Source organism: Aquarana catesbeiana, linkage group LG05, assembly GCF_042186555.1.
Source record: "Aquarana catesbeiana isolate 2022-GZ linkage group LG05, ASM4218655v1, whole genome shotgun sequence".
NCBI classification, from domain to species: Eukaryota; Metazoa; Chordata; class Amphibia; order Anura; family Ranidae; genus Aquarana; species Aquarana catesbeiana.
The window spans coordinates 417,517,420-417,541,682 of NC_133328.1; the positions used below are offsets into that span (position 1 = coordinate 417,517,420).

The window sequence follows — 24,263 nt, forward strand, 5'->3', positions numbered from 1 at the left end:
ATGAGATACAATTACTGCACAAACATGTATGGCAAATGATTATTTCACGGCTCTTCCATCAGTACTTCACATGCCTGTTACTTGGCTGCTTCATCATTACTGTCAATGAGAAAACAACTATGTACCTGGTGTGGATACACAGCTGAATAGCAGCCAGTCAGCCCCTGCAGTGTCAATTACTTTCATTTGCCTGAAAATATCTGTTGTTTTTTTAAAAGGACATTTTTTTTTTGCTCCCTCGCCATGTTAACTATTAGTGCATGAATAATATGGGAAAAACTAATTATAACATTTTCCTTTAGACATAATTAAAAGGCAACCAACTGATCTTGGCCCTGATGTAATCAAACAAAAATAGTTTTGTTACTACGTTGTCACCAACTAAATACTAGTTTTTACTTACCCTACCATTAGGAATCCCTGGTACAAAGGAACAGATGCGAAATAGAATACTGAGGAAAACACAGCCTTAAAAGGAATCAAGAGATGAAAAATGAATACATTTTAGCATTTTCAGTGCTGGGTCACTGATCTTCAAATAAACAATATTTTAAGGAATATTCCATTTTATATTGTAACACATACATAATACTGTTGAAAAATGCCAGGTAAATCAATGCACAAGTGTGTCCTAACAATGGAAACATTTTTATTTCTGTATGTAGTGGGTTATCTTTCATTTTTCAAGACTGACCATAAAAACAGAGAGAATGCAGCATCTATCTACTGATGGTTATTTTTTACATGTTAGGGAGAATAAGGTTAGATTTGCTGCTAGGGTTTTAATGCTATCTGTGGCCACACTAGGGTGATTTCCCCTCACTTCATGTCCCTGTGACAATGCTGTCAGGAGCTGAAAAGAAAGCAAATGGAGATTCCAGGCTTCCTTATATCTTACTATATGTGTTTTATTGTTGTTGTACCAGAGAGGTTTGCCTGCATTTCTTGCCCTGGTGACAATTTCACCTTCAGAACAGTAAAAATACCTTACTAGCAACTACCTATTACCTATTGGTAGAGGGTGCTACACAAATAATATAATACTAATAAAAATTATTCAATAATGTAATCAAATCAAAAACACTGAAATTTGCTCAGTTGCAGAATTGTCACTGTTATTGCTTTCAGTGTTTGATGATGAATTTCCCCACAAATCACTATTGCTCAATTCTGCAAGTGATTCTAATTTATTATCGCTGTTTTCTAGCTGGTCTAAAACCGCTTTTGATGTAAAGGGACACTTTTTGGTTGCTATGGACAATCTCCAGTTTCCAGGCAGAAAGAACAGTATATATAATATAAAACTGCATGCAGGGCACTGGACAAACCACTAGGGACAAAGGGGAAGTGAAATAATGTGATACAGTAATGTAATCTGTAAGATTACAGTGTATGTGCAATGTGTTTTTAACTTTTTTGAATTTGGCGCCGTGCTCCGTCCCCGTGCATCGCAATGCTTGCAGGGAGCGGAGCTCGGCACTGTGATAGATCGAGCGGAGACACGGCTGGCAGACACAGGCGGGGAGACATCGCAGGATCCTGGGGACAAGGTAACTTTGCCTGGATCCTGCGATGCAATCCCGAGTGTGGCTCCGGGTTACCGCTTTTGGTAGCGAAAATTCACCCCGAGCTACACTCGGGAATACCGCTAAGGAGGTTAACCAGTGTACCTTGCATGTTCTCAGATTATTGTACAAAGTTTCCACTGTATATTTTTCCAGAACAGGAAGTTTCAAGTAATAGGCACTAATTACATTACATTTCTCACTATGTTCTGGTTCATGATCTGGAATAATTACAGGTCATATGCATGTCTCTACTATATATATATATATATATATATATATATATACACACACACACAAAGTATCTTACACAAAAGTGAGTGCACCCCTCACATTTTTGTAAATATTTTATTATATATTTTCATGTGATAACACCGAATAAATTACACTTTGCTACAATGTAAAGTAGTGAATGTACAGCTTGTATAACAGTGTAAATTTGCTGTCCCCTCAAAATATCTCAACACTCAGCCATTAATGTCTAAACTGCTGGCAACAAACAGGTGCCGGTGTGTTAAATTTGGTGTTATCTCTCTCAATCTCTCATATTGGTCACTGGAAGTTCAACATGGCACGTCATGGCAAAGAACTCTCTGAGGATCTGAAAAAAAGAATTGTTGCTCTACATAAAGAAGGCCTAGGCTATAAGAAGATTGGCAAGACCCTGAAACTGAGCTGCAGCACAGTGGCCAAGACCATACAGTGGTTTAACAGGACAGGTTCCACACAAAACAGGCCTTGCTATGGTCGACCAAAGAAGATGAGTGCACATGCTCAGAGTCATATCCAAAGATTGTCTTTGGGAATTAGATATATGAGTGCTGCCAGCATTGCTGCATAGGTTGAAGGGCTGGGGGGTAAGCCTGTCAGTCTCCAGACCTTAACCCTATTGAGCATCTGTGGGGCATCCTCAAACAGAAGGTGGAGGAGCGCAAGGTCTCTAACATCCACCAGCTCTGTGATGTTGTCATGGAGGAGTGGAAGAGGACTCCAGTAGCAACCTGTGAAGCTCTGGTGAACTCCATGCCCAAGAGGGTTAAGGCAGTGCTGGCAAATAATGGTGGCCACACAAAATATTGACACTTTGGGCCCAATTTGGACATTTTTACTTAGGGTGGCTTGGCCAGTCCATCACCTTTACCCTCAGCTTCGTAAGCAAGGCAGTGGTCATCTTGGAGGTGTGTTTGGGGTCGTTATGTTGTAATACTGACCTGCGGCCCAGTCTCCGAAGGGAGGGGATCATGTTCTGCATCAGTATGTCACAGCACATTTTGGCATTCATGGTTCCCTCAATGAACTTTAGCTCCCCAGTGCCGGAAGCATTCATGCAGCCACAGACCATGACACTCCCACCACCATGTTTGACTGTAGGCAAGACACACTTGTCTTTGTACACCTCACCTGGTTGCCGCCACACACACCATCAGATCCCCAGAGAGTTCTTTGCCATGAGGTGCCATGTTGAACGTCCAATGACCAGTATGAGAGAGTGAGAGTGATAACACCAAATTTAACACACCTGCTCCCCATTCACACCTGATACTGTGTAACACTAACGAGTCACATGACACCGGGGAGGGAAAATGGCTAATTGGGCTCAATTTGGACATTTTCACTTAGGGGTGTACTCACTTTTGTTGCCAGCGGTTTAGATATTAATGGCTGTGTGTTGAGTTATTTTGAGGGGACAGCAAATTTACATTGTTATACAAGCTGTACACTCACTACTTTACATTGTAGCAAAGTGTACTTTTTTCAGTGTTGTCACATGAAAAGATATAATAAAATATTTAGAAAAACATGAGGGGTATATATATATATATATATATATATATATATATATATATATATATATAGTCAGCTGAACAGAAGGATTAACGGAACAATGACTTAAAGTTAAAGACCTAAACTGATAAAGGGTTGATGGAGATACTGTTTCTGTAGTAGAGTTGAGAAATTAAATGTGTAGGTTGTAGAAGAGAGTGCAGGAAGAAGAGATGGAATAGTGAAAGTGTCAGAAAAGAAAAAAGGTAAAGGAGTTTTTGTCATCCCATAGATTTAAAATACAATATGCCTTCTAATTCTGATGGCAGTATTAAAAAACGGTTATCAAGTGTCGCGCAAAAATAAACTTGATGAACCACCACTGCGCTATGGTGCAAACCAAACTGTAATACCTGTAGCTGCCAAACTTGAAAAAGATAATGTGAAAACGTATTCAAAATAAATAAAATAGTGGCGCTGTAAACACCATGAAAGATTGGAGTGCGGCTCCATAAGAGTGGATCACAATCACAGCTGTTGTGGTGGAGGAGATGTCTATGACACAGGAAGATTGATGTTTTAGATTCACTCTTTGTCACATAGTATATTGCACGGACTTCATTTCAACATTTCATCTTCAATATTGCATGAACTGCTTATAGATGTTTTGACCTTCTTTACAGTTTTCTTTAGTCACTAAAGGAAAAGTTTATTTATTTGAAGGACCACGATTATACATCATAGAATTGTCTGGCATAGCTACAGCACTTATCACGATTATATATCATATGGCTGTTTGGCATAGCTATAGCACCTCCAGTTGTTGTGTTTTATATCACTGGTTATCACTAATATTTATATGATTCACCATTATTCAATCTTTCATGGTGTTTACAGCGCCACTATTTTATTTATTCTGATGGCAGCACTGCTTGTAACAAAGGGTTCATTCTGTAAATAAGGATGGTGTATGATAATGTGGCAAATTTCCATCCTGAAATGCTAAATTCTATTACAGTATAAATGTACAGAGTCACTTTTCCAACGTGCTGTTGCTGCCTTTGTGATCTCCATCAGTTGGTATGGAAAACAAAACTCTATAAAGTAGGGCTTGAGGAGAACTCAACTGAAAAGAAAAGTCAGCTTATCATGCGGTGGGGCAAAAGGAACCCAACAATTTTTGCCCAGAACAACTGCAATGCACAGTATGCCCTTCTTAAAACAAAGGTATTAGTTTGACCTACCACACCATAAACTGATTATCTGACTCAGATATACAAGTTTGACATGAAACTACAAAGCAAAAACAAAGCAGATGTATGCTGACTTACACTACTGTACTGTAATTCTGAGACAGTCAAGAGGAAGCCATTGCTTTTAACAATTAGTAAATGTCTTGTCTTTTTTGGATGATTTGCATGGCATTTCTGATATTACCTGCATAGTGGAAATAATAAGGCCCCTGTGGATAACAAACTGCCCCAGTGCTGCTGATCTTTTATAACTGTTCCGCCCGTGTACCATCAGAAGACGGCCAATGTGCTTAAACTGTGTGATGGAAAAGTCAGCTGCAAGGGAAGCCTGTTTTCCCTCCTGCAAAAAAAATAATGAATACGTTTACAAGCAAAATATTAAGATTTCACCCAAACACAAACCCAACTGTAGGCCTATACATTTATTTTCTGTCCAGAATCTACAGTGACTTCACACACCAAAATAAAAAAATAATAGGAAAACACCATTACTGGATTAAATCAAAGAGTTACCATATAAAACAACAATAATATTAATGTCAAGTATTAAGTGACAATGCTAAACTAGCCATGCTCCTGTTTTAAGACCATTTATTGTCCAAATATTTAAAAAATTAAGTATTCTCTCATATATACACTGTGTTGGCACAGTCTAATGAATGCACAGCAACTGTTTATTAATCTACATAACTATCATTGACACTGGGACTGTCTGCTGTAATGTCCAACTGAGTAGTATCTGATCTCTCATGAAGCCATGTTTGACCAGTAAAACTGGTTGGGTACCCACTTTGACACACACCGTGTACCCCACCTACCTCTACTACCATGACCTCTTCATTTAGGACAGAAATATTGACTTTCCAGGGAAGTTGGATTGACAGTACTGTAAAAATTGTACATAGGAGAGCTCTCCCTATAGTGGAGAGTGTGGTGGGTAGGATTTTATGGGGATTGTTATACCTTGGTATTTATATATTTTGTACAATAATTTGTCCTACAACGGGGACAGGGCTATTGTCATGTAGTGATTTGATAATCAACATTTTTTATATGGTAGCTGTCCATTTAGACTAGTAATGGTATTTTCTTTTTTTTTTTTCAAATAGCACCAAATTTAATTTCTTCCTCTTACAGCAGTATAAAAACTCAACAACAAAAATGCTGTATATTGTAGCTTACCAATCCTTAAATGTGTTGGCTGCATTGGTTTTCTATCTTCCTGTCTTAGGGTGGCTCCACTCTATGGAGGAGCAATGCAGTCATACTTGTAGTATTGTAATCTAGTAGAAAGGGTTGATGCACTAGTCGCTTTACATAAACTTGAAATGCACTAGCAGATATACATAGACTTGACTAACAAATAAAGTTCAACTCCTGCTATAACTTTTTAAGCATGTACAGCAACATGTTTTGAACTGATAAAGGGTTTACATTATTGAATAAAAGATGACCATTGTAAGCACCCCTTTCAGTGTTTAATAGTCTGAACCCTATAACTGCCACTTTTGCTGGACTTTTAGCTTCTTCTGTTAAAGAAAGTTGAAAATTACTGGTCAGATCAACGGGTGAAAATAAAAAAAGAAAATGAATGTCGTCACCATATCAAAGAATTGGTAAGCTGCAATATACTTTTTTTCATTTTGGGTTTTAGGGCCAGTTCACACTATAGAAACGCAGTCCAGATGCTTTTCTGCATGCGTGATTTTGTTGCAGTCCAGTGCATTTTCCCCCTATTTTTTTCTTAACCTTAAATAAGGACATGTGTGTTCCAGTGCATTTTTGATGCATTTTACAGCATTCCAGTACAGTCCAGTGCAGGAAAAATGCAGCATGTTATACTTTTTTTCTGAAATTGGAACACACTGGAACTGCAAGCACTGGTGTGAACTATTCCACTGAAAACCATCTAACCTACTTTGCATGCAGAAACAAACGCACTGGCCCTTATCCTGCTTTTGGCCTGCTGCTGGAATTCACCATAAACTATTACAATTCAACTCAATATACCTGTTAAAAAAAAGCATCAATCCTCATAAGTCATGCTGGGCTTTTACTGCTGTCTTAATGTGTCCATCCAGTAGATGGAGCTCTAGACTAATTTTAACATCATTAGCAAGCTTGTTTTTCAGCTGTGCTGTAAGATGCCTTGATTTTCAATGATACTGCAGCAGTGAATTATCACTTATAAAATGTCTCAATCCCAGGTTACTATCAGATAGGGAGCTGCAATACAAGCTTTATGTGTTAGGTAGCCCATAGTATGCTGGGAGCCTCTTTTTATGAATGAAAGATTGTGCATAGGTCTTAAAGTGTTACTAAACCCAGGACTCTGCAATCACTATATCTGGCCTCACACAGTGCAAAGAACACGGAAATGCAATTATTTTAGCAAATTTAAACTGCTAAATACCTTTTCTCATCAGTATATAGCAGTCTTGTGAATATTATCAGTGTCTAGTTAAAGCTTGTAGGAGGAGTTTTCATTCTACTCTGACTGTCCTCTGAGGCTTCAGGACCCCTGACCCTCTGTCTTGACAGTGCTGACTGGCCCTGTGCTGATCACATGCACCATCCCAAGAAAAACAAACTCTCTAGCAATACACACCAAACTGAGCATCTGCAGAGTGCCCCTAAGGCTATGTTCTATCAGGAGATGGCTTAGGGACTGTCAGAGAAGGGGAGGATCAGAGAAGACAGGATCAAACAGCCTTTTTACACAATGCAAAGGATCAACCCCTTAGGTTCCACAGTGAGTATAACAAGCATGCTTTTCTCTATATACAGACTGATTTTACTGTTGTGGGTTTAGTAACACTTTAATAACAGATTTTGCTCTCTTGTAGGATTTCATATGAAGAGACAGCACAGTTGGGATGGACGGAGCTCAACTTTTTAACCAAGTTACCATTGTAAATGAAGTGCATCAGATATTAACATTTACCTGACACATGAGCATCTTGCTGGTACCTAGGGTCCTGACTTGATCACTTTAAAAAGAAAAAAAAACCACAAAAAACCCTCCAGGAATCGCTGACTACAGCTACAATTCTTTAGCTTTATTTGGGTTGGATTCAGTAGATGAAACCTTTATGAACAGTTTACTGTTTACTGGACCAGTCATATTTTCTGCTGTGGGTATGCAGATACTAAACTAATTACCTGTCCATATACACCAAAAAAAGAATCAAATAGATGACCACAGAATGTTATTAAATGGATTATGCAGAACAATACTGACCTGGGCTGGAAGAAACCAACGTCAGCCTATAATTGCTGTGTCAGGGGTTCAGGGTTTATTTGTCACCCAGAGTATATAACATCAGGGCCAGGACAAGAGGTGGGTGAGAGGGGTGGCTGCCCTGGGCGCAATTGTTTAGATGGGGCACATTTCTTCTGTGTCGTGACAACAGCAGTGATGTTGACAAGCAGGAGACTGCTGGATGTAGGATCCCCTAAGCATGCACATCATGAATGGGGGGGGGGGCTCGGCATAACGTACCTGGTAAAACTCACCCAAAAAAAGAAGAATTTTGACCTACCTGTAAATTCCATATTTTGGCGTACAGTACATAAACCACGGGCTATAGTTGTGTATCTTCAGGTGATTGGACACTGACAAAGCTTTAGAGGACATGTCCCCTCAGCTTTCCTACTCTATGACTCCTCAGTTTTGTAGCAAGCTATGCAGAATAAACCAAGAAATGGAATGGCGGGTGGCCTGTGTCCTGTACTGTACTCTAAGATATGAAATTTGCAGGCAAGCCAAAATTCCTGTTATCTTAATTGTGCAGTACAAGACACAGGCGGAGTAAATTATATACCATAAGATGCCCTCCTCAGTGAGTTATAATTTACAGTGTGCATTTCTGTGCCCAGATTACCCCACTAAAAAGAGAGGACCTGTCTGTGAGCCCATCAGCGTACTCGAGTACCTGTCACCAGCTCATCAGAGTACCCGAGTACCTGTCACCAGCCCATCAGAGTACCCGAGTACCTGTCACCAGCCCATCAGAGTACCCGAGTACCTGTCACCATCTCATCAGAGTACCCAAGTACCTGTCAACAGTCCATCAGGGTACCTGTCTCCAGCCCTTCAGAGTACCTGCCTTGCAGCTCATCAGAGTACCTGTCATGCAGCCCATCACTACCTGTCATGCAGCCCATCAGCGTACCTGTCGTGCAGCCCAGTGTACCTGTCCTGAAGCCCATCAGTGTCACCCGTCATACAGCCACAATGTCCAAAACATTTTTTACCACTGAAGGCATATCAAATCCTAAGCCTGATGGATAAGAGGGGAGCTTTCATTGTCCAAATGTGATTCAAGATTTGAGCCCGTCGAAAGCAGTGCATTGGCGACTGAATTGGAAGAGAAAGCAGTCCATCCTAAAAGAAGACGCTCTGAAGAACAGGCAGTCACCAGCAGTGCCATACACCCCAATGGCCAATCAGCAATCACCAGCTTTAGACCCTAGGAAGAAAGGCCCAGTACCAGCACAGGAAGTTCATGCCAGCCCCAAAGTATTAGGGCCCAAACCCATCTTCTAGACGCCTTAGCAAACCCATTGTGGCTGCCTTCTAGCTCAGTGTCAGCTACAATCTCCCCTTTCACAGCACAGCCAGGTGTGCAGGCCAACACTGAAAATTTATTGGTCTAGCATTCTCATCCACCACATGCCAATTTTTTGGATTTTTTTGACGGATTTAAATGATCGAATGCTGCAGCCCTATTTATCAACACGAAAGTCCCTCTTCTGGTATAAAAAGGTTGCAATTTAGAATTTCAATTCATCCATTTTTAATGCATACATCACCTATCAAAAGTCAAGGGAAAGACCCAACACCTTCCTCAAGTTTATCGAAGATATTGTCACTGCCCAAGTCTACCAGCAAGGACCCCCCCGAGAAAACATTTGCTCCGATTGTGTCAGCAGACTGCATTAGCGCCATTTCCCTGAAAATATTCTACCATCAGAAACCGGAAGACGACGTAAAAAAAAATGTTGGGTGTGCAGCAAAGGAGGAGTTAGAAAAGACACTAGTTTTCATTGTCCCCAATGCCCCTTCCATCCTGGCCTATGCTTTTGTAGCATGTCTGAGAAATTGTCAAAGTGTGAGAGAACTAAAGGCTGAAAATTGGTCTGAGCAGGAAGGGGGTAAAAGTGCCTGGTATTAAAGTGTTTAAACAAAAAAAAAAACAAGACTTTAGTGGCCGTTCAGTCATTTTGTAAACTTTCCATCTATGAAATCTTCTCCCCCTGTTGTTTTAACTTTGGATAGTAAAACATTTTTTTTCTGACAGTAAATACCTTATACAGCCCATCTTGTCTGGTCATTAGTCTAGGCTTATGACATCATGCACAGCTCTCTCTCTCACTCTTGTGAGAGTTTGCCAGGAAGGAAGCGGGGGGAGTCATAAGAGGGCCAATGAGAGCTGCAGGGCTGCAAAGCTGTAGCCAGCATGTCAATAGAATGTTAAAACAAAATAATATTACCTTTCCTTCTATGCCAATTCCACAGTCAGCTGCTTGGATCATGCTCACATCATTACCTCCATCTCCTGAAAAAATAAAATGTCATTACATAAGTAACGTCTTTGACATTTGCAGAAAGGCAAGAAAGCTGTGCATTCACAAACTCTTTGCATTAAAAAAAAATCAAATTCAGAAGTTTTCCAGGAAACCACATGTAGATCTCAGCTGCTCTCTATTTCTAATATTACTTTGAAATCCCCCTCCCAAGCATTTTTGGGTGTTGCCATCTTGAGTAGGGGCAAAAGATTCATGTAGCATTTACTTCCTGGAATCCATCTGCCCTTAGCTCAGGCATGCAGACAGGAGGGTGTGCTTAGCTGAGAAAATCCCTCCTCCCCCTCCTGAAGACTCCTGGAATGTATGACATCATTTGCTTAGGTGTGGAAAGCAGGAAGTAACTGAAGAAATGTGAAAAAGTTTTAAAACAAGTAAATATAATATACTTTGCTATCTATTCACTAATGCTAGCGGCATAAGGATTAAAATAGTCAATGTTGATTGAAAGAGTGAAGTTTCGCTTTAAAGTCTTTGTTAACCCAAATGTGCAAAGCTGTGCCAGCCCCTCTATTATAGCCAGGCATAGTACACCGCATAAGTCTTTTATAAAAATGAGCCATGTAAACACCTTTTTAGGGCAATCTTCAGGCCGGTCACGTGACTTGCGACCGCTGTACAGCTCTGATATATGGCTTCTGCAGGAGGGGCCAAGATATCCCTCTGAAGTCAGCAGGGGAGGTCACATGGCCGCTCAGCCCCTCCTGCAGTAACCCCGGAGACCGGCCGTGAGTCACGTGACCGGCCTGAAGATCGCTCAAAAACTGTATTTACATGCCTCGTTTTTATAAAATACTTATACAGTGTGCTATGTCTGCCTATAATACAGGGGCTGGCAGTGACCATTTGTAAAAGTTTATTTCTACTAATAGCGGCAGGGATGGGGGGGCAGAGACACAGAACAGGTAGCTGACAGGCAGGAAAGAGGGGGTGAGGGGAAGAGAGGAGAGCAGAGAGGACAGCTGCGGATGACGGGTGAGAGATTATACAGCACAAGCACTGTGCTGTTTAATCTGCTTTAAGGGAACAGGATCTGTAATTTTTCTTAAGGTAGCATAAACAATGGGAAAATGCATATTATTGCTTGGTATACATCGGAGCATGGATGTGAATGAAGCTGAATACACATAAGATTAAAAAGGTCAGGCAAAAATAAAAAATCATTTTTTCCATTTCCAAGTCACAGCTTATATAACAAGGCAGAGATCCTATTAATATTACCCTGGTATTGCTGCCTCACCTATAGCACATGTGCGTTTTCCTGTGTGTTGCTGTAAGAGCTTTACAATCTGAGCTTTCTGTGTTGGTGAACATCGGCAGCACACAACAGCAGGACACTGGCAGGCAAGTTCAACAAATTCATGCTCATAATACTTCAAACACACCTAGAGGGTGCAGAGAGATACATTTAATATACTTTAGAAAATGCTGTCAGTAAAGACTTGATGGAAGGCAAAAATCTAAATCATTAGGCCTTTTCAAAATAGCAGAGCAAAAAGCATTGATATAGTATGCCACAGAAGCAATCGTATTCGTAACTGTTTCCTACTAGTTACTGCCATAAGCATTACACCACTACTAAATCACTGGATTTAGTATTGAACTACATTGTTTGAAAGTCAATTTGTATTAACAGAAATAGGGAGGGCTGCCACTGCTGACCTCCTTTGGAAAGTTCTAATTGTCTGAATAAAGCTTCAATAATTCTGGGACACAGACCCAGAACCAGCATGCAGCATAATAAATAAGGACTGCTGATCTCCATATTGTGTCAGGTCAGTGACTCATTTGGGACAATTCACTTTGCAAAGTGAATGTTCACTGAGCTTTGTAAATATAGTAAAGCTGTGTTTTCTTCAATTATCTAATCATGTGCATGAATTACAATCTCAGGGAGCAATTTCTATTCCTTTAGTAAATCAACCCAAAGGAATTTAAGCCATTTGATCAACATGAGATACTGGTATTTTTCAGAAGCACAGGCCAATGCCTGAGTCCTTATTTCTCCCAGTATGTTTACATAAATACATATTTCATCTCTATTTGTTTGGCCTTTTCCTATTAAAAGTGTACACAGAGTATCACACTATTGCCATATAACACGTGCACCCCATACGGTACAAAAATCACATTCCCTATTTTATTTTCAAACATATTGATTCTATTTCAATTAAGATACTTTAGGACATATTTTACAAATTATATTTGCATACAATATAAACTGCCTACATATAATCTTACCTCAAGAGAATCCCCTGCTATTACCAAGGTACAGTCATGTTTTCTTCGGAAAGCGTTAAGTTCCAAATGAGCTTCACTTCGACTGCTTACCTTTAATAAAAACAAAATCAGTTTTACGCTTTCCCAAAACACAATTGTGGAATATGTATGAATGCAAAATGGGTATGTGCCCAAGAAATATAAGCAAGATAGCAGAATACCCAACAAATATAAAGATAACTGTTTTACAGAAAAAAATATATAGCAATAGAAAAAAAAAATAGAAATGTATCAACAAGAATAGAAAGGATTTGTATGGCTAATATTCCGACAAGGCTTAAAATATAAATGTAATGTGAAACATATCTTTCAATTTAGGCTGGGTTGGACAATCTGAGCATTCTAGTTGTTGAGTCCAACCAATTGTAACAAAATGGATTTGCTCCTTTGGCTTTTATGTTCCTTAAGCTGCATAGGGGGTTTTTCACTGTCAGGGAGCGATAAGGATGTGGAACTCTCTTTCACAATTAGTGGTGTCAGCGGGGAGTATTGATATTTTTAAAATGCTGTTGGACGTGCATCTTAGTGAACACATCATACAGGGATATGCAAAATTATTATCGACACTGGCACACCTACACAGGTTGAACTGCATGGACTATTGTCATTATTTAACCTTACCAACCATGAAATTATTATTATTATTATTATTATTATACAGGATTTATATAGCGCCAACAGTTTACGTAGCGCTTTACAACTTGAGGGTAGACAGTACAAATACAATACACTTTGATACAGTAGGAATCAGAGGGCCCTGCTCCTTAGAGCTTACAATCTAAGAGGGAAGGTCAAGAGATACAAGAGGTAATAACTGTGGGTGATGTGCTGATTGAGAAGATAAATGTACAGTTGTTAGGTGGGGGCCAGATAGGCTTCTCTGAAGAGATGAGTTTTCAGGGATCGTCTGAAAGTGGATAAAGTAGGAGAAAAACGGACGGATTGGGGTAGAGCATTCCAGAGGATGGGGGAGGCTCTGGAGAAGTCCTGAAGGCGAGCATGGGATGAGGTGACAAGGGAGTTTGAGAGCAGGAGGTCTTGGGAGGAGCGAAGAGAACGATTAGGTTGGTATTTTGTGACTAGGTTAGAGATGTAGCTGGGGGCCAGGTTGTGGATGGCTTTGTAAGTTATACTTAGTATCTTGAATTTAATTCGGTGATTGAGTGGCAGCTAATGGAGGGATTGGCAGAGGGGTGTAGCAGACGCTGAGCTGTTTGTGTGGTGGATGAGCCTGGCAGCAGCGTTCATGATGGACTGAAGTGGGGATAGCCTATTTAGAGGTAAACCAATGAGGAGGGAGTTGCAGTAGTCGAGGCGGGAGATGACCAGGGAGTGGATTAGAAGCTTTGTGGTGACATTGGTTAGGAAGGGGCGTATCTTGGAGATGTTGCGGAGATTGAGGCGGCAAGCTTTGGATAGTGATAGAATGTGGGGTCGAAAGGTTAGTTCAGAGTCCAGGATTTACACCTAGGACCCTGGCGTGGGGAGATGGGTTGATAGTTGAGCCGTTGATATTGACAGGGAAAGCAGGGGAAGTGGCACCTGAGGGAGGAAATATCATGAGCTCGGTTTTGGATAGGTTGAGTTTGAGGAAGTGATGTGACATCCAGGCTGATATGTCTGCTAGTAAGTTGGTAATGCGTGAGGAGACAGATGGAGAGAGCTGGGGGGTGGAGAGATAGATTTGGGTGTCATCAGCGTAGAGATGATATTGAAAGCCATGGGAGGCAATCAACTGACCCAAGGAGGTGGTGTAGATTGAGAAAAGGAGAGGTCCAAGAACAGAACCTTGGGGGACCCCAACGGAAAAAGGAAGAGGAGAGGAGGAAGTAGAGTTGTAAGTGACACTGAAGGAGCGGTGTGATAGGTAGGATGAGAACCAGCGAAGAGTACAGTCACGGAGACCAAAGGAGTGGAGTTTTTTGAGGAGGAGGGGGTGGTCCACTGTGTCAAAGGCAGCAGAGAGATCCAGGAGAAGTAGTACCGAATAGTGTCCATTGGCTTTAGCCATTAGTAGGTCATTTGAGAGTTTAAGGAGAGCAGTTTCCGTGGAGTGTTGAGGGCGAAAACCGGACTGGAGGGGATCTAGAAGTTTATTAATTTTAAATATGTGGTCTTCTGTATGGAAAACAAAGCTTATACCTGTTGATCAGCATTGTGCATCTCCCACACACCACTCCTCTCACAAAAGAAAGAGAACCTGCATACAGTCAACACATAAGATCTCTCAGCACTGAAGCCCCTGGTCTTGGACATTACAGCACAAGCCAACTGTAATCCTAGTAGGCTGGCCTCCTTGCTATAGTTCTCACTACCAAATTCAAGCCTCTGTTCCGTCATGTGTGTTTGTTCAGGTCTTGTTTGTACTTGACACCTTATCTATTTTGCACTGAAAGTGAACATGTGCAAGGAAAATAATATGAAAACAGCAGGTCAAAAAAAGCAGGTACCATGAGAAGATTGTGCATACAGTTAAGGGTTCATTCACATACAACAAATAAATACATTGTTTTTTATTGTGTCCAGTTCAAACACTATGTTGCTGTGTGCTGTGCAATGTGTTGCAATGCTTTTTTTTAAAAAAAGTACCATCTTTAACTTCTTCTGCTGCAAAAGAAAAAAAAAAAAAAAGAAAAATGGTAAACAATGTGCAATGCGTTAAATACCGGTAAAAAAAAGTACACCAACATAAGTGTGCTTGGTGCACACTAAGGGCTGGCTTACGGCACAAAAACAGATCCGTTCCGGATGCGTTTTTGCATGCACGTTTTTAACAAATTTTTGATGCCTTTCTGGGATGCATTCCAGATACTTTTTTTCTTCTTTTTTCCTGTTTTTTTCACTGTACTTGGGATCGGTGCGTTTTTTTACGTTCCAGTGCATTTTTGATGTGTTTTACTGCGTTCCAGTACAGGAAAAATGCAGCATATTCAACTTTTTTTTCTGGAACTGGAAAGCCCTTGAACTGACTGCACTGGTGTGAACTATGTCATTGGAAACCATATAACCTACTTTCCATGCGTTTTTGATGCAGAAAAAAATGCACTGGACTGCATGGGATGTGAACTGGCCCTAAACGCAATGCATGTGGAATGAATTTAGCCTAAATTACTCCAAGGCATCTTGTGTGCATCTTCCTCCACTGCATGGTTTACATGGGCTCCAAACTTCAGTTCTGATTTGGAGCTTTGGCATACACCCTTCTTTCCAACATCTTACTATTCAGTAAATATCTCTCTTCTATCCCTGAACCTGACAAAGAACGGACAAAGCATTTTGAAGGACCAAAGTTGATTTTAGATGTGTGTATCTGGGTTCAGAAAGAATTCCAGAAAACATGCAATGCCAGTTTAATGGTATATGCAGCAGCTTGTGGTATATACTTTGCTTTAACACAGTTTTCCAACCTCAGTGTAATATTTTTTGTGGAGATTTTGACATTTGAATACTTCAATAGTGTGGTTAATCAAGATTTAGAAGCTTTACTGTTGTTCAGATAGCCATGCAATCATTTATAAAGTTTTTTTTCTATAACTACCATTGGAAATTATAGTGCTATTTGTACTACTAAAAAAGATATACAAAACACCAGAGCAAAATGTAATAATGCATTAAAGTGTTTGTTCACTAATGCCCGAAGTCTGCTTAGCAAAATAGGTGAGTTGGAAGCTCCGGTGCACGAGGAGAGCTATGATGTAATCGGTATTGCTGAAACTTGGCTTCATTCCTCACATGGCTGGGCTATTAATATTCCTGGCTATGCACTCTTTCGGAGAAATAGGGTAAAAAGGAAAGGTGGCAGGGTCTGTCTCTATGTGAGAAGTGATCTCAAAGCGAGTGTGACTGAGGACCTAATTGATGGAGAGTATAATGAGGCTGAAGCATTATGGGTGGAACTGCATATAGATGTGTGTAGTTCAAAGTTAATCATTGGAGATTGTTATAGACCACCCAATGTTAATGAGGAGGCGGAGACTCAGCCCCTTGCACAGCTGCAAGGGCTGGGACCGTGATAATAATAGGGGAATTTAACTACCCGGAATGGCACTGCTGGAACAGTTAAAGGGCAAAAAATGTATAAATCTATTACAGGTCAAATTTTATGGCCCAGTTTATTGAGGCCCCAACTAGGAATGATGCTCTGTTGGACCTGGTAATCTCAAACCATGCAGAGCTTATTACTAATGTTCATATAAAGGAACATCTGGATAGCAGTGACCATAACATAATTTCATTCGATGTTAGATGTAAGCAAAAAACACACACGGGAAAGAGGAGAAACACAACTTTAAGAGAGCAAATTATCCAAGGATGAGGGCTGCTCTCCAGGACTTAGACTGGGAGGGAATATTAGCATTGATGAGCACAGAACAGAAATGGCTATTCTTCAAAAAGACTGTTTGTGAACTCACTAAAAAGTATATTCCCATGGGCAATACGTTTAAAAGGATACAAATAAAACCTATGTGGCTCACGGCCAAAGTTAAAAAAAGTTATAAACAATAAGAAAAGAGCTTTTAAAAACTATAAAATTGAAGGAACACTATTTTAGTCGTTTAAATGTTACAAAGAATATGTAAAAAGGAAATCAAGGATGCAAAAATTCTAAACGAACGACAGATTGCAAAAGATAGTAGGACAAACCCCCAAAAATTCTTCAAATATATTAATAGTAAAAAGGTCAGGTCTGAGCATGTAGACCCTTTACAAAATACTTTAGAGTGGGTGACTGGGGACAAAGAGAAGGAAAATGTATTAAATACATTCTTCAGTTCTGTGTATACAGTGGAGCATGGGGGAGCTCAAGTCCATAATGGGGATGTTATTGACATCCCCAAATGATGCACAATGACCATATCACAAAGTGATATGGTCCAGAAATATTTAGACAGAATTAGGGTCGATAAAGCACCTGGACCAGATGGCATCCACCCACGGATCCTAAAAGAATTGAGTTCTATCATTTCAAAGCCATTGTTTCTAATTTTTAGAGACTTGTTAATAACTGGAAAGGTATCACTGGATTGGCGTAGGGCCAATGTGGTGCCTATATTTAAAAAGGGAACAAGTCTTTACCAAGTAACTATAGACCTGTTAGTTTAACTTCTATAGTCGGGAAGATACTGGAGAGTTTGATAAAAGACCACATAGATGAGTTCTTGCTGGGAAAAAATATTTTAAGCAACAGACAGCATGTATTCATGAAAGACAGACGTTGTCAAACAAATCTGATTTCTTCTTATGATGAGGCAAGTAAAACCTTGGACAGAGGGGTGGCTGTGGACGTGGTATACTTGGATTTTGCAGAAGCGTTCGATACAGTTCCCTACACACGACTAATGTGTAAGGTAAAGTCTACAGGCTTGGAAATATCAGTTTGTAAATGGATAGAAAACTGGCTAAAAGATCGAATTCAGAGAGTAATGGTTAATGATTCTTACTCTGAATGGTCTAAGGTTATCAGTGGTGTACCCCAAGGTTCAGCGTTGGGACCCTTACTTTTTAATAACTTTATAAATGATATAGGGTCTGGGATTAAAAATAGGATTTTTTCGTCATACTTACCTGTAAAATACTTTTCTTTGAGTACATCATGGAATACAGAGTTAGGCTAATATTCATTACCTGCTGGGTTTATTCTTCATCTCCAGGTGAATGGACACTGGTAGACCAAAGGTCTTTAAGACAGGAAGTGATTCCCTATATAACCCCTCCCATACAGGAAGTGCTTCAGTTTTGTAGAAAGCACTGAATCTTTAAAAAGAGAGGAGGAACCTCTGTGTCCCAGGATGTACTCAAAGAACATGATTTTACAGGTAAGTATTACGAAAAAATCCTATTTTCTTTTTCATACATCATGGGACACAAAGTTAGGCTAGTATTCATTACTTGCTGGGACGTCCCAGAGCAATAGCCTTGAGGGGAGGGAGACACCCTGAGAAAAAATAACCATCAGACCTTATACGACAGCCCGCAGTACACTGTGGCCAAAAGCCGAATCCTTGGCTGCTCGAACATCCACTTGATAAAATTTTGTTAACGTATGCACTGAAGACCAGGTAGCAGCCTTACAAATCTGAGCCACAGATACCTGATGGCAAAAAGCCCAGGAGGTTCCTACACCCCTGGTAGAATGAGCACCCACCCTAAAGGGAGGAGCTTTACGTTTCAGACCATAGGCCTGAATGACCAATTGACGGACCCAATTGGCAATGGAAGCTTTGGATGTTGCCTGCCCCTTCTTGGGTCCTTTTGGTAAAACAAAAAAGGAGTCTGATCCTCAGATCTCCGCAGATCTAGACAAATAAACCTGGACTACCCAGACAATGTCCAAAGAATGCAGTCGTCTCTCTTCCACCGAACGAGGTTGAGAGAAAAAAGAAGGCAAAATAATGTCCTGATTTAAATGAAAGGCCATCACCACTTTTGGTAAAAAGGATGGAACAGGTCGTAACACGAACCTGTCGTGATGGAGGATCAAGTACGGTTCCCTGCATGAAGGGGCCGCCAACTCCGTACCCTTCTAGCCGAGGTGATAGCCATCAGGAAGGCTAGCTTGTGCGACAGCAAGTCTAATGGAATTTTCTTGATAGGTTCAAATGGTTGTTTCTGTAACACAGAGAGCACCAAGTTCAAGTCCCAAGGACACATAGGTGACCTAATGGGGGGAAGCAAGCAAGTTGCCCCCTGCATAAAGGTTCGGACCATTGAATAGAAGGCTAAAGCCCTTTGGAAGAATACTGATAGGGCCTAAACATGACCTCTGATTGTACTCAAAGCCAATCTGATTTCCACAGCTGACTGTAGAAAAGAGAGAATTCTCCCAATCACATATTTTCGAGGATGCCATTTTTTGGCTTCACACCAAGCAATATAAGACTTCTAGACCTTATGATAGATCTTCCTAATGACATCTTTTCTGGCATTCACTAGGGTAGACACCCTAGATGCCACAGTCCTTTAACACTCTGGCCTCTATAGCCATGCCGTCAAAGTTAGAGACTGTAAATTGGGGTGGAATATAGGACCTTGAGACAGTAGATTGGGGTGACATGGAAGCGTCCATGGCCCGTCTATTGTCAGTCTCACAATCTCCAGAAACCTAGGGCCTTCTGGGTCAGGCTGGTGCCACCAGAATGACTGGAACTCCCTCTCTTCGAATCCTGCGCAACAAATGTGAAAGGAGAGGGATCGGAGGGAATGCATAAACCAGGGAGTACTGGCTCCATGGAACTACCAGAGCATCTGCTCCGATTGCCAGAGGATCTCTTGTTCGGTACACAAACTGCTGTAGTTTGTTGTTGAACCTGGATGCCAGTAGGTTGACCTCTGGTCATCCCCAACGTTGGAAAATTTCCTGGAACACCCCTGGGTGTAGGGACCATTCCCCGGGCAGATCTGCTGGCGGCTGAGATAATCTGCCTTCCAGTTCTCTACTCCCGGGATATGGACTGCAGATAGAATCGGCACATGTCCCTCTGCCCAGGCTAGTATGTGGTTCACCTCCTTCAGAGCTGAACAACTACTGGTACCACCTTGGTGGTTTATATAGGTCACTGCAGTGGCATTGTCAGACTGAACCCGATAGGGCAGTCCTGAAGCTCCACTGTCCAATGACCGTAGGGCCAGTCATACTGCCTGTAATTCCAGGAAGTTGATGGGCAAGACCTGTTCTGTCCTTGACCATTTCCCCTGAGCTGTGAGCCCCTCTAGGGTTGTTCCCTAGCCTGAGAGACTGGCATCTGTAGTCAGTACTCTCCAAGTTATCGGGAGGAAGACTCTTCCCTTTCGCAGGTTCTGATCCTGCAACCACCAGTTTAGGCTTAAGCGTGCCAGAGGAGATGAGGACATAATAATAATAATCCAGGGCTTGTCCTCTCCTGTTCTAAGCCAACAAGATGTCTTGTTGTAGAGGCCTGGAATGGAACTGGGCATAGGGCACGGCCTTGAAGGAGGATACCATCCTCCCTAGAAGACTCATAGAGAGCCAAATGGAGGGTTGTCTGGTGCCCCTTATCTGATGCACCTGAATTCAGGGCACAGATCCTTGCGGGTGGGAAGAATACTCTTGCTTGGGCCGTAATTAGGATCAGACCTAAATACTTTAGATTTTGAGCTGGTCTCAAGGTTGACTTTTTGGTAGTTATGATCCAGCCTAAGCTTTCCAAATACCGCACTATGCATGTTATGCTCTGTTCTAGAGCCTGTAGTGAGTGATCACTGAGCAGGAGGTCGCCCAGATACCCAAGCACCAGGATCCCTTGGGCTCTTAAAAGACCAAGTACTGGTGCTAGGACCTTTGTGAACACCCGGGAAGCTGTAGCAAGCCTAAAGGATAGAGCCACAAACTTAAAAATGACGTTCCTCTACTGCAAATCACAGGAACCTCTGCTGAGGCTGAAAGATAGGTACATGTAAATATGTGTCCTTTATGTCGATGGAGGCTAGAAAGTGTCCCATTTGGAGTGAGGCTACTACTGAGCGGATAGACTCCATCTGAAAGGACTGGATCAGTAGATACTGGTTCAGAGATCTTAGGTCCAAAATGGGTCTTGTGTCCCCATTTGGTTTTTGAACCGTAAATAGGTTTGAGTAAAACCCTGCGCCCCTTTCGGGTACAGGAACCTCTACAATCACTCCTTGATGCACTAGATGATGTAGTGCTTGAAGCAATAAGTCTCTTTTTGGAGGATCCGAGGGAAACACTGGATCTTAAAAACCTCTGAGGGGGAACCCCCAGCAACTCCAGCTTGTAACCGTGGGATATAGTTGAGGTGACCCACTCGTCCTGAACTATTGTTCTCCAAATGTCAGCAAATTGCAGCAGCCTTCCTCCCACATGATGGAGTGGGGGCATCCCCTCAAAAGAAGGGCTTGGTGCTGGGTTTAGAAGAATTTTGGACCCAGGATTTTTTCTGGCCCTGGCCTTGCAGCTTGCCCCTGGCCCTAGCGCCCTGTTGACGGCGGAACTGCCTTGACACTGAGACATTTGAGGAAGCAGTCCCTGTGGTTTTAAACGAGGGACACATGGTGCTTTTCTTCACTGGAAGTAGAGAACTCTTCCCTCCGGAATTCTTTTGGATATATTTGTCCAAGTGATCACCAAATAAATGTTACCCATGAAAGGGCAAACCTGCCAATAACTTTTTACAAGTAAGCTCGGCTGACCAGTTCTTAAGCCACAAAAGTCTGCGCATATGTACAGACAAGAGAGCCAAATGAGAAACCTGCTGTATTGAATCCTTTAAGGCATCAACAGCAAAACACAGTGCTTGAGGAATATCTGCCTTATTTTCAGGCAGATCATCCTTCTGGTTAGGCCTGTCAGGCCGTCTGATCTGATCCTTTACGGGCTGGCAGATACCAATTGCTGCAACAGCTGGCTGAATACCTGAACTTGCCAAAGAAAAGGAAGCCTTTAATAATGACTCCAATTTCTTGTCAACAGGGTCTTTCAAGCCCTGTGCATTATCTACCGGACAAGTCAAGTTCTTGTTTAAGGAAGAAACAGTTGCATCTACGGCTGGCATGCTCCACTTCTTTGAATCCATGGGATATAAAAGGGAAAAACTCTTAGGAGGAACACAAATCCTGTCAGGATGTTGCCAATTAGCATACACAGCCCGTTCCAACAGAGGGTGTAAGGGGAAAGCCTCTGTGGCCTCAGGGATCCCAAAGAGGACCAGGGAGGCTCAGTAACCTCTGCAAGAGGAAACTTAAAGGAAGAACAAACCATTTCGGTAAGAGTCAGGGATAAAAAGCCTGTCCAGATTGCTCAGAAGGAGACTCATCCACCAGGCCTTTCACAGAATCCTGAGCTTTAAGCTCTTCCCCATCCTCAACCCATTCCTGCTCCAGACTAGGAGGCTTCGGGGGAGGGGGATCTGTCATGCTAGCTAGTTAGTCATTACTAGCCACAAAAAGGGAGTACCTGGGTGTAGTATTAACACACCTCAGAAGGGAGACCCTTTAATAGGGCTCACCAAGCCCCTTTGCAACAATCCCGCTAAGCACCTTTAGCCTGCCAAGCAACACCTGGTGACTCACGTGACCCGGGTAAGGAGAAATGAACCGCTGCAAGTGCCTGGTTTAGAGCCTGCTCTGTGTTTCGCAGCTGCCATCTGGAAGCACTGCATGCTTGGCATACACAGCTTAAATAAGCTAGCTGTGCGCTGGAACGTTCTGTGCATGCGTACGCATGTGCACGGTCCCAGCGAATGGGCATGAATGTATTTGCATATGACACAAATCTTCGTGCACCCAGATAAAGGCTACTGCGAAGCCACGTGCACCATGGCCAAACAAGCTGCTGAGTCCAGGGGCGCTCTTTGCGAACGCATGTGCACCATGGCGAACCAAGGCGAAATGACGCACCGTTGTGCGCCATCATACAGGTAAAAAACAGCCAGACACAAGCAAAAAAAGGTACACTTTGCAAACACCCACAGCTATCCCAAAACTCTCCCGTATGGTCACCACACACGTGTGCGGCCTCTAGCTAGCTTGACTGATCGTTACAATCACTGGGACACCCCACAATATTAAATAAAGGGGTTTCACTTACCCGTACCAGGCGCAGAGCAACTTAGAAACTAAGAGCCCAATCTTCACCCTTCACGACGGGTTCCTGTCACTTGAGTTTCTTCAAGGACTGGGTACCCTTTTCATGTTTGGGGTCCACTCCCTTGGACCTGTACAGCACCCATCAGGAATGCCTTAGTGCTGTGGTGTCCAGGATTCCACTTTGAGGGGCCAAGTGCCCGGAGGACGCATTACAGGCAAAACCTTGCAGGATCTTGAGTCTTCTTTGCGAGGCTTAGGTACCATTTATCTAAGCATATAAAGCCTGTGTCAAATGGATCAGATCGGTCAATCCCTTCACTCATTTAAGAACCGTTTGTGAGACTAGAGACCTAGCGCTCAGAGAGCTCAAACAACAGTGCCATCCACCTTGCAGAAACTGGTAAGAAAAATGAAGTACTTCCTGTATGGGAGGGGTTATATAAGGGATCACTTCCTGTCTAAAGACCTTTGGTCTACCAGTGTCCATTCACCTGGACATGAAGTATAACCCAGCAGGTAATGAATGTTAGCCTAACCCTGTGCTCCATGATGTATGAAAAAAAAGTACCATTTCAGTGTTTGCAGATGACACCAAACTATGCAGAGGAATAACGTCCTTACAGGATGTCTCCAATTTACAAACCGACCTCAATGCACTGTCTAATTGGGCGACTAAGTTTAATGTTGATAAATGTAAAGTTATGCACGCTTCATACATACTAGGGGGAGTACAACTGGGGGGATCCATAGTGGAGAAGGATCTGGGGGTTTTGGTAGATCATAAGCTCAATAATAACATGCAATGCCAAGCTGCGGTTTCCAAAGCGAGCAAAGTCCTTTCTTATATTGAGAGGTATGGACTCCAGAGAGAGGAATATTATTTTGCACCTGTACAAATCATTAGTAAGACCTCATCTGGAATATGCAGTTCAGTTTTGGGCACCAGTTCTCAAAAAGGATATCTGGGAACTGGAGAAAGTGCAGAGAAGGGCAACCAAGCTGATAAGAGGCATGGGGGAACTGAGCTATGAGGAAAGATTAGAGGAACTGAATTTATTCTCTCTTGAGAAGAGGAGATTAAGGGGGGATATGATCAACATGTACAAATATATAAGGGGTCCATATAGTGAACTTGGTGTTGAGTTATTCACTTTATGGTCAACACAGAGGACAAGGGGGTACTCTTTATGCTTAGAGGAAAAGAGATTTCATCTCCAAATACGGAAAGGTTTCTTCACAGTAAGAGCTG

At 41.9% G+C, this 24,263-nt stretch overlaps 1 protein-coding gene across 2 annotated transcripts in view; it reads right to left on the reverse strand.

Annotated features, from left to right (window-relative positions):
* Positions 1-24,263, reverse strand: part of ATP9B (ATPase phospholipid transporting 9B (putative)) — a 581,467-nt gene that overhangs the window by 20,658 nt on the left and 536,546 nt on the right. For both annotated transcript variants that reach the window (XM_073631215.1, XM_073631214.1), the window contains exons 21-25: positions 12,413-12,502; positions 11,412-11,556; positions 10,079-10,143; positions 4,767-4,922; positions 404-468 (exon numbers count right to left, since the gene is read on the reverse strand). In XM_073631215.1, coding sequence (XP_073487316.1) covers positions 404-468; positions 4,767-4,922; positions 10,079-10,143; positions 11,412-11,556; positions 12,413-12,502 — 521 coding nt within the window. The remainder of the gene's footprint in view (positions 1-403; positions 469-4,766; positions 4,923-10,078; positions 10,144-11,411; positions 11,557-12,412; positions 12,503-24,263) is intronic.